Genomic DNA, 15,925 nt, shown 5'->3' with positions numbered 1-15,925 from the left:
CCCTAGACACCTAACACGTGAACCTGTTTGGAATTGCATTGTCAGTGCAACAAGCTTAAATGTCTCCCACCTACAGTCTGGCATTTGGTTGAAGGAGGTATCTGATATGCTTGCTGCTGCCCTAGTTTCCCATCTCCCAGCAATAGGTCCCTAATACTGTTTCAGACCGAGCCCCCAGCTATTGTACTCTAGATAAGCAGATTCCCCAGTCATAAGGAATGTTTTAAAACAACATGGAAAAACTGAAGGAGCTGGAAGTTAGAATCATTTGGCAGGTGTTATTTGGAAAAGTCGCAACTTGGGGAAGCATGACAATGGAGGTTTGTCCAGTGCTTGCTAAGTTCTCATAGGCTGCTACACATCAAGGTAAAGAAAATTCAAATATAATTAGTTTACATAAAATATGTTTGGAAAGAATGATATTTTTTTCTACTTGATTCCTTTGGAAAATGCGGTATTTGGCAGAGAATAATCATGTTCATGTGTAACAGGTATGCAGATTTTCTTTGAAGATCAAAACTGTCACTTTGTATAAATAGTATATGGCTTACTCAGGATATTCCTGCAAGGGTGTTAGAAGTGGAATAAGAACTTGTGTCAGGTCTCCTGACACCTTGTTCAATAATCCTTCAGTGTTTCTTACTGACTCTCTGGTTTTGTTTTCTATTTCAGTTGAAATATTGAGCAGCAGAGTTACAGACTATCAGGATCTCTCAACAAGAAACTCCATGTGGCCTTTCTATATGTATTCTCGTATGTCCTCTTGTACCAACACAACAATAAGCTTGGTGCAGTCAATATATTAAAACACCTATTGACAAGTTCAAATTTTAAAAATCTATGGAGATGTTAAAGCAAGTAGAAAATTAACCACTATGTGTTACCTTATATGGATTAATTGTATATGAATTAGCATACAGAATACAACCATACAGCTTTGTCATACATATGAATTATCAGATCCATATTACATGAATTTTCCATCTGATGTGAATTACCATATTGAATATAACCATAAAATTTTGTGACTTTTTTCCAGTAATGATTTATGCTAAATGAACTTCCACAGTGTACTGTAGGCTTACTGTATACTCTTGGTGGATAAATTCTGTTTTTGAAGTGTTACCTTACTATTTTGTTTACAAGATAGTCTATAGGTTTGATGTAGAATGTAACTGATCTTTCCCGTACCATTTACTATTCTTCTCTGTTGGTATATTGTATTAAATTGGGTTCTGCTTAGCTTTTCCATGCTATAGTGTTTTCTTGTTTATACATGGTGTTTGATTCAATTAGAATGTTATGAGTGGGGAACAGAACTATATGTGATTGAAAAACCATAACAGGTTCATGGTAATATGCCCTCTTTAAAACATCTCTGTAAGTTTCTGGAGGCATGCATTTTAAAGGTCTCACTTCTGAGTATACACAAAAATCTGTTCATGTATAGAATTTTACCTGTAGATCTGACCTTGCATAGTCAATAACATACTAAATTTTTAAAAAAGAAAAATACATACCTACATTCGATAGGAAAGTTCAAATGTTAACCTCAAACCACTCCTCTTAAATAATTTGAGAATCAAGTGTTCACATTCCAATAAATTTCTTAGCATGTATAAAAATTATGGAGAGTAGCCATGACATTTATCGTGTCACAGGAATCCTATTCCTCAGCTTGAGTGTCTAAATTTGAGCCATTTGTCATCTTCAGCTGAGAAACTGGTACTTACTAGTTTAAAGGTATGCTAATCATATGTTGAAAATCAAGCAGAGAGATGTGGGCGTGGAGACAGTTTTTATGTACTGGCAGAAAGTGTGTAAAACCTTTGCATTGTAACCTTTTGCACAAATGCGGTTTTCCAAATGCAAATGGCTCATGCTCTTTTGACTATTCTTTGAATAATAAGTAAGATGCAGTCTAGCAAAAGTCAGTCCAGGTGAAAGAAAATTGTTTCCAAATGAGGCCTTGCCTCCCCAAATGGACCATCTTTTCTATTGATCACAGAAGGAGGCTGAGTACAGGTTTAGAGAAATGGCAGGAATGGGGGCAGGGAGAGATTGAAAATGACTTGGAATGTGCAAAAGAACTAGAAAGGGTTTCCGCAATTGTCTTTCAGTTTAGTTTAGCAGAGTTTCCAGTTTTTGTGAAAGCAACAGTGAAGTAGCAAGCGTTTGTGCTATATTGACAAGTGTTTCTCTGCCAAAACTTTAACATCAGAGGGTTTTGTTTGGGGGAGGGGGGGCAATGATTTGTTCAATTTTGTCTCAGAACCAAACCTGTTTTAGTCACATCTGAACTTACTTGCCTTTGTGTGTATTTCAAAATTAGTCAGTTTTAGCATCCTTTGGTTAATAGAGAATAGCCATAACCCATGGAGGTGTGGTATGAATTCTTCTTACTAATACAGAGGAACTAATCTACAAATATAATAATCCATCTATTTCTGTGACATATAGTGTACCTCTTCTACTCTACAAAGTTATCAACATTACTATTGTTATAAGAAGGAGGAAACATATTTTCCGAAAGCCTAGAAAAATTGAATATTTTTTACTCGATATATATTCTCCCACTGGAAAGCATGAAGTCAAAATTTTGTATGTCTAGCAGTTGTTTTTCTTTGTGAAAATCACGAGGAAAGAGAAACTATTTGGGATACCATAAGACAGGTAGTTGGATTGATTTGCAGAACCGTGGCGTTGGCAAAGACTTTACTTTTGCCTTTTCCACAGTTGGTAAAACAGAGAACCAGGCTGCGACTTGCCTAAGGCTACCTAGCCATTATGGGAACCAGTTGTTCCCCCTTTTTATATCTTTCTTGGAACATTTGAGACTCCAACTCAAAGCAGATCAGATTGGCTCAGAATTTTTAAAAAGCAAAATTACCTCTGGTGGTTGGTATCCCATTGATCTTAATTATCCAGGTGAATCCTGGTCACCAGTGATTTCTAAGTAGTCTTGTTTTTATATTGAGCCTCTGCCCTTTGTTAACTATTGCCTGCAATTAAGCGATTGAGAGTTGTCTGTTCTTTTACCTGTGGGCTCTTTGAACCACTACGTTTCTGTTTTCTAACATCGTAATTCCAGGAAGAATGTACCTGAGCTAGTCTAGATGTAGTTATTAATGGCTATGGGAATGTTTTGTGCAAAATGAACTTTTTGTAGTTTGACAGTTTGGTGCAACATACTATCTCGTTTAACTTCTTAAACTTTTGACCAAGATATATGTAGATGATGAACTTAGAGTAGACTTGTTCTCATATTGCTCTAAGCACTGGAAGATATTAATGTTGACTTATATTTAGGAGGAGATTCAGTGAGGAATATTCAGGGTAGTTGTCTTTTTGGTGCGATGAGTTTCTATAAGTGTTAGCATTTTAAAAGTTGCAATGTACGTGAAGTTTAAGAAAGCAAGCTCAAAACTCGAACATTTTGATCAATTTAAAGGAGTTTTGAGGGAAATGAAACTTTAAGATGGCACTCTAGTTGTGCAATGACTATGATCTTATTGAAGAAGAGACAAGTCATTTGACTATAAATTGAGTTAACAAGACCAGTCACAACCAATCAGTGACTCTAAACAAAAAATTTACTGAATTGTTTGTATATAAACCAAATTCTAATCAGTTGTGATTTCTAGTTAGAAGTTTTTAGTCTTTGTGTTTTACCATGGCCTCTATTTTTATCTCTTCAAAATTATTGGCTTTGTCTATCTTGTCAGCCTTTTGCCAAAATTTGTAAGAACTCTAAAACTTGGATAAAATGTATCAAATCTACAAATAAGCAATCTAAACTTGTCATTTAAGAAGAGCTTAGTAATTTCAGTTTTTACAAAAACCACTAGGAGACCACAATGAGTAGGGACTAGAATGAAATCAAATGGATTCATAAAATTGCTATTTAAATACAATGTTTACTTTTGAAATTGGAGCATGAATCCACACCTAGCAAATGCTTTTCATTTGCCTTTTCTAGATTAAAATCTTCAATTTTCGTCTAGTCCTGAAAGCAGTCTGCTTGCTATTCCATCAGTTTTGCTTGTCTGTCCATCTCTGAGCATCCTAAAATACTTTAATCTTGCCATAATTTTTGGCCTATGACACTCAGCTTTGTCCACTCATGGGCACCCTCAACTGCCCTGATCTCCATTTCAGGAAGAACCCAGCACCTGCTCTCAGCTCTCAGCAGGAACCAAATGAACATAATACTTTGTACCTTGGTTCACTTTAAACAGCATGAGCAGTTAGACAGTGCTATTCGAAGAAGGAACAGCAGCTGTATTACATTGTAGGAGATGAAAGAGGCTGCTGAGGCCACTCCAGCACTACTTGGAATGCCAGTTGGTTCTCTTCCTTGTCTTTGGTGAGTGTTGGTAAGGATGCCCTTAGACAAAATGCAGCAGAGGTTTTCTAAGATCTGGCAGTCTGTGGGATAGGCTGCGGCATGGAGAATAATTAGTAACTTAGTTCTCTTTCCACCTTAAAAGAAGAAAAGCTCTTCTACATTTCACTGAGATGGAAATTAGTAAAATGGGGGGGGGGTTATCTGATTTTATTTGATTTGTTTGGTAGATTTGATTCCAAGTTTTGATTTGTCGATTTAATAAGATAGTGGCCTAATTTTACCAGAGCCTGTCAGAGGTAGTAGAATAAAATAGCAGATAAGAGAGTTTAGTTTTTTTTCTTTTGAAAGTTTAGCAGATAGTCTAATCAAACTGTAAATGTAATTACAAATATAAGCTCTGAGAACCAAGTCACTAATTGGTGCCATGTTTTTGTTTTACTTATCGTTAGTTTTTAAGGTTTTCATTGTTCTACATTTTTATATCTAAGTAACCAATGAGTTTAATTTTGAAGGAGAGTTAGGGAATCTTTGAGTTTTTACCACATAGATTCAGACCATCTCTGTAGGCTCTAAATTGACACCATGGCATAATTCAATATAGATACAGTCCGTAACTGCCCTCTACAATTCACAGTTCAAGAACCAATTTTAGCATTGTACACAAATGATTGATGTCAGCTAAATATATTTAGTTGTTGCTTTGGCAACAAAACTACAACATGGCTACCTTTAGGCACTTATGCATGTAAAACTGTTATTTGTAAGCTATATGTGGTTCATGACACTGCAAACATTGAAGATAAAGTTCAAAACTCAGAAAACTGATGATGTTTTTGAAGTCCTGTGTTCCATGTGAAAGCTGAATTTGTGTCCTCATGTAGCTTTTTGTCCAAAAAATAAAGTGTATAACACATGGATTCTAGAATTGGGCTTTATAGTTTAAAGAATTTATTGCATTGATAGGGTTATTCTACAGTATTTTGACACCAGAACAAGCTTGACATAGATATTACCTGGCCTTTTATCACAACTTTATTCAAAATTATCTATTCATGTAGTATCTGTAGTTATAAAAAGATTCTATTTTCTGGATTTATTCACATAAACTGTATGTGAGGATTAAAGCATAACATTTTGAGATTAACTCATGTTTTTGAAGCCACCCATAAAGATCCTATAGAAGGGCCCCTGAACAGTGTTTAAGAGACATATGCTGCAGTTACCTGACTGTCTCAGTTAGGGTGCGAATGTGTGAGAGCCACCTTTTTTTTTTTTTTTTTTTTTTTTTTTTTTTTTTTTTTGCACTTATGTACATAGTCCATGAAAGCAATCCTTGGAGCTTTTGACAATATAAGAAGTCTGTGGTGATACAGCAAAGTTAGTGAGAGTGCTTTCTGAGGCTCTAAAAATTAGTGCAAGCATAGTGTTGCAGTACTGTTGTGGAGGCTGACCAGCTTGCTACGGCTCACCAGAAGCTCAGACTGCTAACAAATGCCAGATCCTCCTAACAGCACTGAGAATACAAAGCACTTCTTTTTGTAAGGCTACTAGCAAAGATGATTTCCTTTTTGAATTAACTCCCACTGTAAACACACACACACACACACACACACACACACACACACACATACACACGCCCAAGCAAGTATGAAAAGGTATCCAGCAAAGATTTTCTTTTTTTTCAATTATAGAAAGGTGGAAAAAATTCTGTATATTATAGGGTAGTTACTCTCAAATCTAATTAAAACAGATTTCATCCTTCGTAGTTAATACTTATATCAGTTAATGTGGATTTAAGTGATAGATTGTTAATGTTTTAACTAAACAGAAGTGAACCAGCCCAAATCTTACATAAGATAGACACTGGAAGGTGATGTCAATTTAACCTACTCTGCCAGTTTTCACCCCACACTTTTCAGCTAGTCAAGGAGCCTTCTCATTGGCCTCCAAGGCAGTGAGGCTTAGCAAAGTTGGAAGTTTGAAAGGTTAAGGGATGGACCATCACTTTGAATCCTTCCCATCTTGAAGCAGGTAGGTAGGTGTCTTTCACACTAAAGAAGAACCTCATCCTAGGCTAAGGATAGTTGTTGTGAAATGTTGCTTTTCATACACTGCTAACTCTCCTGGAGACAAATAACTAGATGTGCAGCCATAGCTCATTAGTACAGTACTTGCCTAGATGAGTGAGGTGCTGGATTCCATTCCCAGGACTGCAAAAGGAAAAAAAGGGGGAAGAGAGAGTGAGAATGATGGAAAACAGACCAAAGCCACAAACAACCCAAGCCTTACATGTATCCCATAGCTCAGGGCCAGTTGGCTAAAAGGTACTTTTATTTTCCCCTCAGCTCCTGATCACTAAGTCAGTTTGTTGTATGGCTATACAGCAAACACCCTGACAATCTGAGCAACTGGTTTTAGCCAATAGGAAATGTAAGCATACATTCATTTTATAGTTAAGAATACCCTCTTCAGCCTTATTATCCCCATAATTTCACTATTTAACCAACATCATTCTGTGGACATTCTCTTGTGAATCTCTAAGTCATAAAAATGCATAGAAAGACGAACTTTTGTGGGTGGTGCTGGGAATACAGCCCAGGGCTTTGTGTGCTATGCAAATGCTCTAACACTGTGACTAGCCAGCGATAAGATTTTATGTCCAGAACTATCAACCATAAGTAGGGATGAGCCTTGAAGCATCACAAAAGATAGCCAACAAATTTATAACAGGTGCATGCCCACAGCCACTTGGTGCAATGCCGAAGCTTAAAAATGGTGGCTGGATTTCAATTGTTCAAACAAATGAGAAAATTAAGTATAATAAGTGCATGTGATTCAAGCTAAAAGATAAATTGGGATTGAGTTTGACTGATTTATAATGTCTAGCCCCTCTGCCTTGCCTATAGGTGAATTACTCACTGGAATTAGAAATCTAGCTTATCCCAAAGAAAATGTATGTTTATAGACAACCCTTTCTCAATTATATTGTACCTAAAAAATGAAAAGTGCTTTGGTCTGAAATAAGTTGCCACTCTGTATAGATACTACAAGAATCCTCACTAGCCCTTTCACATTGTGTTACTTTAAAAAAAAATACCTCTGTAGCAAGACCTAGAAGAATTAAGTGAGCTTTCCCCCCTACACACACATACAACCTTAAGACTCTGTCATAGAACTACATGGTTCCAAAGCTTTATTTCTGTATCCAGATGCTATCTGTTAATGATGGAAACCAAATTGTTGTGTTGCTGTGTCTTTTGTGTCTAGCAGTTGAGTGGATGATATGACCATCATTTCATTACATGCTGGGGATAACCTTTTCAAAATAAGTTTCTTAATGTTACCATAGCTGTTACTTTAGTTGTGAAATGAGCCTTTTGCTCCCAAATTAAAACCATTAAAATGAAGTCCATGTTTAAGCAAGTAAGGCCTCACTCACTATATTGTGTAAACTAGTCCAAATTCCATGGCCTTAAATGATTTGATTCTCCCATCTGAGCCTCCTGAGTGACTTACTTTGCTTTACCATGATAAGCTGGATTACTCGTTTGTGTAATTTTTAAAAGGGTAACTTACAGCTTCCACTAACAACGATCTGGATTGTAGAATGTGGAAGCATTTGTTTTGGGCAGAAAATGGCAATATAAGAATTTCTTAGCCCTGTGCAACAATTAAAAACTTAAGGACCAAAATATTTTACAAGTAAAAACTGCATTTTGTCCCCAAATGCAGTAATTCATTCCCTCAACTGCAGATGTTTGGACTTTTTCAAGTTACAGTGTTGTATTGCCTGTTTGTCTTTAGAAGTTTTCATTATATAGCTCATTTGAGTATGCTACTTTTTATGTTTCTTTTTTATTCTTTCAATAAAGTTTGCAAATTCCTTGGTTATGTCTTCATTTATGAATCCATATTCACACAGACATTCAGTCAAAAGTTACTCGTGTTCTAGTATACAAAACTTGACATTAATAACTGTAATATAAAATTGAACTTTGTGATTTAGCTCAGTGTTATATTTCATGCACACAGTAGGTTTATTTCAAAATTCCTTAAGTAGCTTGGGATTGGTAGATGATATATTCATTTTCTTTGATGTATTTTCCCCATAAGATTGTAGTTAGTAACACAAAAAGTTACATTTTAGTAAAAGGAAACAAAAAATAATATTGTGGTTTCTGTTGTTTCTTAGAAACCCTAAGGCATATTCCAAAATACATGAGAAATTTGTGTGTACCAGTTATCCATTTTTATCCTACACTTTCAGTATAACATATGAAACCAGTATGTTCTGTTCTTTCTCATCAAGATGGGCATCAATGAGTGGTTTCATGACCATAAGATACATGGATTTTCCCATTAAAAGGTTTTCTAGGGTTTTGAACTATTCATCTCCAACAAATGGCATAGAAACAAAAGTATTCTCATTTTTGTTCATTAAGAAAACAAATGTAATCTGGCAATATTTTATTCTGCCAGATCTCTGAAAGTCTCAGAAAATCTAATACAGAAGGTCTATGCATTTGTCACTGTCCCATGGTTGAGCTGATAGAAGACTAGAATGAAGAAAGTTTGTATCAAAAGCTGGTATTCACCTGTCTAGGACAATATCAAGGGCCAGAGAGGAAGTCAGGTCCTTTCTAGTATACACTATTACCATATTTTTACCCTTTGTGTCCTATTTTAACCATCTGTGATGTGATCCTCACTCTGGCATTTTATAAACCACCTTTAAGCCCTTGGATGTGTTTCTGTGAATGACAAACCCACCACAAACTGATTCAGCATATAAACATTAATTAGAGGTTTGAGGCTTCTTCTGAATTCATTGTATGTCTCTGGATTATAGGTAATAATTCATGGCAGACAATAATTCTCAACTATTGTTGAAGTTGACACATAAAGCCAGATATCAACCAAGTTTTTCTTGGGAACTTTCCACTTTGTTCCATAACATACATCTGAGGCCTGTCTTACTCATCCTTAATACCCTGTAGCCCTCTAGCCCCATGGTAGCAATTTGCCAGGCCTACATTCTCAGGTACATCTGGAATCTTCCCTATTAGAACCTTACTGATGAGATCCCAGGCTTCAGATAGCTGTTCAAAACTGAAACGGAAAAGAAAAATTACAACCTAAACAATGGAAGTATTTAGTGAACCACCTCTCCTAGGGAAGTTTGTACTTAGAAAGGCAATGGACCAGTGTCAGACATCTACATGTATAGATAACAGGGGTGTGTGTTATGGAAGCAAATCTCAAGCATCCAGTCTCAGCGTTTAGGAGAAGCATTCCAGTTTCTGTATATTAGTAGTTCAGACAGTTGCCACCTCAAGAGGGCCAAAAGAAGAAAATGCTTGTATCTTTGCGATTGTCTGCAAGCTTCTCAAATAATGAACACAAAATACTAACTAGTGAGAACCTGAAGATTCCATAGTGCAGAATCTACCTATTCATGTGATCAGCTTTTTAAGAGTATGCCCCACTGACCAGCCTCTTACATGATTATATTCTATCATAATCTAATGTCTATACTTCTTAATTAATATTCAACAGATGAACCCACTATAGTCTCACTTTAAAAAAAATGGCTCCTTTTGTACTAGAAACCTTCCTTTAACTGACTCCTTGGGTAGTTTTCTTTTTGTACCTAGTTCACCCTTTTCCCATAAGCAGGTAGGCAGTATATATCTGGGGAATAAAGCCAAGAATACTTTAAATAAGTAAAAAGAATATCCACCGGGACATAGGCTACATGTGTAGTTTGTTAGATCTACACAAATATGGTTGTCATTCACAAAAGCACAAATGTCAAGTAGATGGCAGAAGTCAGTATAAAAACAACATTCTGGCCAAAGCACCCCCAGAATTTGTGTTGTGCCTAGAACATCACAGGGCAGTGTCCAGTGTAAAGCACAGCAGACACATATGAAAAAAAGTGATAGGACTGGCTCTATTATCCTGTATATGACATAAATGAAACAAGAGTTTGGTGAAAACAAGGGGCAACAGCAGGTAAATAGCAGACACACTAGCTGCTAAAGCAGATGGTCTACTCATGAACAGCTGGACCCAGGGAACACAGAAGAAAGCTGAGGAGTGTCTGTAGTACATTTTCAGAGACTGACTACAGAAGACACTGGTCCTCTGAATGAGCATCAGTGAAGTTCTCAGGCAGAGGGTGCTCAAGAATGAGACTGGGATGGAGACTTGCCCTTTACCTGTCATGACCTAAAAAGTTGAAAATTGTGTGTAAGGAAACTTGGCAGTGGGGCTGGAGAGATGGCTCAGTGGTTAGTACTGTCTGCTCTTTCAGAGGTCCTGAGTTTAATTCCCAGCAACCACATGGTGGTTCACAACCATCTGTAATGGGATCTGATACACTCTTCTGGTGTGTCTGAAGACAGCGACAGTGTACACTCACATATATAAAAATAAATAAATCTTAAAAAAAAAACTTGGCAGTTAAAAGAGAAGTGTAATTATGTTAACTATGCAAGTATATTGTACATAATTATTGGTGCACCTCTGTTAAGTGTGTGTGTGTGTGTGTGTGTGTGTGTTTCATTCATGGTGTTGTGGTTCTTTTGAACTCCTATTGATAAAGTTCACATTAACATACATTTGGAGATAGTTATATCAGGACAACCTGAATTCACCTGAGTCCAGGTGATTAACAGTTACAATCTGGAGCTCTAGTTAGGTGATACCAGCAAATGAGACATTTGTGTAAATAAGCATGCCTGCTTTTGAAACTATAGAAGACCTCAATAATAGTATCAACCATTTACCGTGATCTGAGCCAGCATCCAGGGATAGAGACCCCATAAACAACTATTTTCTCCCAATGGACGCCATAAGAGGTATTATAGAACTTAAAGATGCATGGCATGTCAAGAACCATTGAGATGAGAGTGTGAGCCCAGAAAATCATCACAACAATTAAGGAAAAAATGGCCCAAGGGCATGGTCAGCATATGGTGACATTCATTATTGTCTTCTGTGCTTCTAATCCTGAGTTAACATCATTATGATTTTAGAATGTACATTTGGGGGACAACCAGGTAGTAAGGGTACCACCAAGCCTGATAACTTACGTTTGAGCCTCAGGAGTCACATGGCAAAAGAGTGAAATGACTTCTGTATGTTTTCCTTGGACCTCTACGTGCACTCTGTGGCAAGTGTCTACAGAGTCTCCTGAACCCACTCCCTCCCGCCTCCCTCTCTCCACCCCCCTTTCCTTGTCTCCGTTCCTTGATTCTGCCGTTTTTCCCTCTAATCTCTGTCCCCACCCATGTCCATCCCTCTTTCTCCCCTCATTAAGATATTTAAATAAAAAATTAATGTGTCACTCTGGCTATTGTGAGAGTGGATTATAAGAAGTAAGTATCCTTAAATGATTATTGTATGTGTAGTGCTCTGCCCTTCCAATCTTTCTTCCGTCCAGCCTACCCTTGTCACTGTGAGAGACATTGTCCCAAGTCAAAACTTTTGTTTCCTACCTTCACTATATTATGCAGGGACCTATTTTAAATAAGAGGAAAAAGCAAAATACAAATACATAATCACATATAGATATAGAAACAAGACACATATATACCCACAAGTACATGTGTACATGCATTGTTTTTATTAAAATATTACATTTTCAAGTGTGAATGTCTGTTAAATATAACAAAGTATACAGCAGTGTAAGTCTATATTGATAATTATGATCATAGTGGATTTACTACTAGATTTTTAAATATTAAATCACAATTGAGAAGGTAATTATAGTATGATAAATCAAGATGAAGGTCTAGTTTTCTTTTTTAAAAAGGTTCCACAGTTTCTCAATTCTAGTGGAGTCAAATATACATTCTAACATTGCAACGTTTTTGTTAAAGAATGGTTTTTAAGTTTTTAAATCAGCATGTGTTCGTTATACATAGTGATGGCTTTCATAAAGAGAATATCTTTCAAGCACAGCATCTCTTTGACTACAGTAAGTCCCTATACTCTGATTTCTCTCAGCTCCTTCAGTCATGCTCTACTGTTGGTACAGTATCGATCAATTGTTGTATATGTCTGTATGAAATCTAGAATTCAATTTTTTAAATTTTTTTTTGCAAATGACAGAATGTTCTTCTTCTTGTGGCCATGATTATACCATATTTTTGTTTAGCCATTCATCCATGGACACACACCCCTCTTAGGCTGATCCCATAACATGGCTTTTATGAAGAGTGCAACAATAAATGCGGCTGTGCAGGTATCTCTGTTGAATGTTGAACTTAGATTATTTTAAGTATATTCCTAGTCATACTTTAGCTGGATTATATGCTAGTTCTATTTGTACTTTTTGTCTATTGGTAAGAGTAATGTATTAAAGTCTCCCACAGGTCCTGTGCTGAGGTCAGTCTGTGCCCTTACATCCAGTAATGGTGCTTCTTTTCTGAAACTGGGCGTGCCAGTGGTTGGTGCATACATGTTTAGAACTTCTCTATTTTTGTAGTGGATTGCTCCTTTAATCAATGTGAAGTGGCCTTTTAGCTCCTCTGAGTAATTCTGGCTTGAAGTCTACATTGGCAGATGTTAGATGTACCTACATCTGCCTGCTGCCGGGTTCCATTTACTTGGAATATCTGTTTCCATCCTTACACACAAGTTTTATATTTGGCTTTGCCAGGGAGGTACTTACTATGCAAGCAAGTCCTGGTTTTTAATAGAATTGCCAGTTTATGTCTTTTGGTTGGAGAATTGAGACAACTAATATTCAGTCATTGAAATATATAAATTGATTTCTGCCATTTTGTTGCTTTTGTGATATTTGATGTTTTGCTATTCTTCACCTGCTGAGCTATTTGCACGACTGTTCTCTACTCATTCCTGTGGCTTAATGGATGTATTTTTCTTCCTCTAGCATGCATAGGACTCCTTCAGTGGTGCTGGCTTAATGGTCTTGAATTCCTTTAGTTTGTATTTATCATGGAACGTTTTCCTTCTATTTCAATTATGAAGGAGAGTTTTGTAGAATGTAGTAATTTAGGTTGGCAGCCATTGCTCTTCAGCACTTGAAAGGCGTTGCTCCATTCCATCCCAGCTTTTACTGTTTCTGCTGAGAAATCTGGTTTTCTCATGGGTTTGCTTTTATGTGTAGCTTGGTAATTTTGTGCTGCAGCTCTCAACGTTCTTTTTTCCGGTGTACTTAGTTTTTGCCTATAATATGATACGCAGAGGGTTTTTTCCTGGTCTTACATGTTGGCCATTTTAACTGCTTGGAGCTGCAGCTTACATTTGGAGAATCCATGCTGTGATTATATTGAATGTGCTTTTAACCTTCCACTTTCTTTCTATGCTCAAAACTCACAACTTTGGTCTTTAAATGATGTTCAGTGGATGTCACATTTTCAGTTCTGGGTTTTTATTATTCTATTTTTATTATTCTCTTGGGGATTCTAATTCATTTACCCTGTCTCCAAACCCTAATATTCTGCTTTCACTTGATAAACACTTTTGTTTATTTCCACTGTGTGTGTGTGTGTGTGTGTGTGTGTGTGAATGATTTACTGGAGTTTTCATTTACAACCTTTCAAAATGAATTTTTTCAGTAATTCTACCTACCTACTTAGTTCCTATTCTATACCATGTACTGATTTCTGCTCAGTTTGTATTCTCTTTGAAGTCCTTCAGTTTATTTGTGCTCTTTTTATTTCCTTGTAATCACTCTTTTTGATTATTTGTCTGGAAGTTCATCTTTTTCATCGCCATCTTTGGAACCAAATTCCTATGGAATTGGTAGCTTTTGAAAACATCTTGATACCCTCTTTTTCCATGTTCTTCATGTCTGTGCTAGGACCTGTGCATCAGTGATTAGGTCATTGGTTGAGTTCTTAATCACCCATATTTTTTCTATCATAAGTTTGGCAATGTTGAAGTGAGACTAGGCTATAATAGGGTTAATATATAATTTCTCCCCACTGGATTGAGAATGTACTTCAGTATCTAAACCCACATGCTCAGGACCCAGGCAGAAACTACAATAGCCCTTTAAGAGTAGAATCCTAACTGTGGAAGCAAGAGCATCTGTAACACCATCTTCTTTCATGCTGGGCCTTAGGTGTATCTTAGGCTTCATAGCTCTGCTTCACCTACTATAACTATTATAACAAAGAAACCAAAGCTATTTGATACTTGGGGTAGCCAAAAGAGATTAGTGTACTTTTTAAAAATCTGTGGTAAAGCAATCGTGGCAAGAAGCTGGGCTAAATTCTGGATGTGTGCTGGGGTTTGTTGTTGTTTGTTTGTTTTTTGAAATGTGGGGATTTATAAACCAGGAACAGGGTTCAAAAATAGGTTGGCAAATTATTAAGTGGAAAAGTCAGGGAGGAGGGAGCATTCTGACTAAACTGGCCTAACAGGATTCTTGCTAAAGACAGGCTAGGGATCAGCACCACCTGGGGGTGGTAAAGGATGAGCTACTTGATGAGAAATTGGGGTGAGGGGAATGGGTAGGGTGGTAGGGGGTGGGGCTGGCAGTGAAGAATCACTAGCTAAACTAATTAGCAACATTCCTGATAAAACCAGGCCATTCAAACACAGATTTTACCTACCCAAAGTGCAGCTCACATTTCCTTACTGCTTGGTAGGTGATCTCAAAGTCAGCACCCATGCCTTACAGGATGATTCTAACATTTTCTAAATTCCTCGGCCATTAACCTTGGCTTCTCAAACCAGAACCAAGTCTAGCTGACCTTTATGAGACCTAGAGGAGCAGTAACAGAAAATGGTGGCAAAAAGGACTAACTAACAAGTTGAGGTATTTTATGTAAAAAAGAGAATCCCCACCCAAATAAGACACTTTCCAAGGTTAGGAATAATGTACCATGCTATTAATCCCATTATCACGGAAGCTGAGGTGGCAAGATCACAAATTTGAGAGCAGCCTGGAGTATATAGTGAGACCCTGCCTATAAATAAAATAAAATAAACAATACCTGGGTCTTGAGGATATATAGTTCAGTTGATGTGTGCTTCTTTAGCAAACAGGAAACCCTGGGTTCAATTGTCAGTACACTGCATAAACCAGGCATGGTAGTTCACACAGGAAATGGAAGCAGGAGGATCAGAAATGGAAGGTCTTTCTCATTTATAAAGCAGGTTTTGAGGTCAGCATGTGATATAAACAAGCAAACGAAAAGACGTTTGTACAATGATAGAAGAAAACTTCACAAATCCCACTTAAAGCAAGGACAATTGGGCCTCAAATACTAGAAAACCATCAAGCAGCTTCTTTCTCCTGCCAGTCCCCAGCCCCTGCCTATGCCTCTCTGGATTCAAGTCTGCCTTTTCTTGCAAGCCTTCCTTGACTTACTGCTTAATAACAAGCACTCAAGTTCACCTGCAAGAGCGATGACCATAGTGTAAGAGCAGGCTTCACTGCTAACAACCTGCATCAAAAACACCTGGAAGACCTCTGAAACAGATTGCCATGGACCACCTCAAGACTCTGAGGCAGTATGAGAAGAACTATGAGAATTTGCATCTGTAATAAGCTCCCGGATAATTAAATTTTCATAACCTGGGAGCCACACATTG

General features: G+C 37.1%; 1 protein-coding gene across 12 annotated transcripts in view; it reads left to right on the top strand.

The window, feature by feature from the left end:
- The window catches only part of Mbnl3 (muscleblind like splicing regulator 3), a 95,380-nt gene extending 87,148 nt beyond the window's left edge, over nt 1–8,232 (top strand). For all 12 annotated transcript variants that reach the window (XM_076918599.1, XM_076918590.1, XM_076918598.1 and 9 more), the window contains one exon: nt 673–8,232. In XM_076918599.1, the coding sequence (XP_076774714.1) occupies nt 673–684 (12 nt within the window). In that variant the 3' untranslated portion in view covers nt 685–8,232. The remainder of the gene's footprint in view (nt 1–672) is intronic.
- The last annotated feature ends 7,693 nt before the right edge of the window (nt 8,233–15,925 follow it).

The sequence above is a fragment of the Arvicanthis niloticus genome, chromosome X (assembly GCF_011762505.2).
Source record: "Arvicanthis niloticus isolate mArvNil1 chromosome X, mArvNil1.pat.X, whole genome shotgun sequence".
In the NCBI taxonomy this organism is placed as follows: domain Eukaryota; kingdom Metazoa; phylum Chordata; class Mammalia; order Rodentia; family Muridae; genus Arvicanthis; species Arvicanthis niloticus.
Note: the sequence above shows the minus strand (reverse complement) of the source record. Positions and strands in the feature narration are given on the sequence as shown.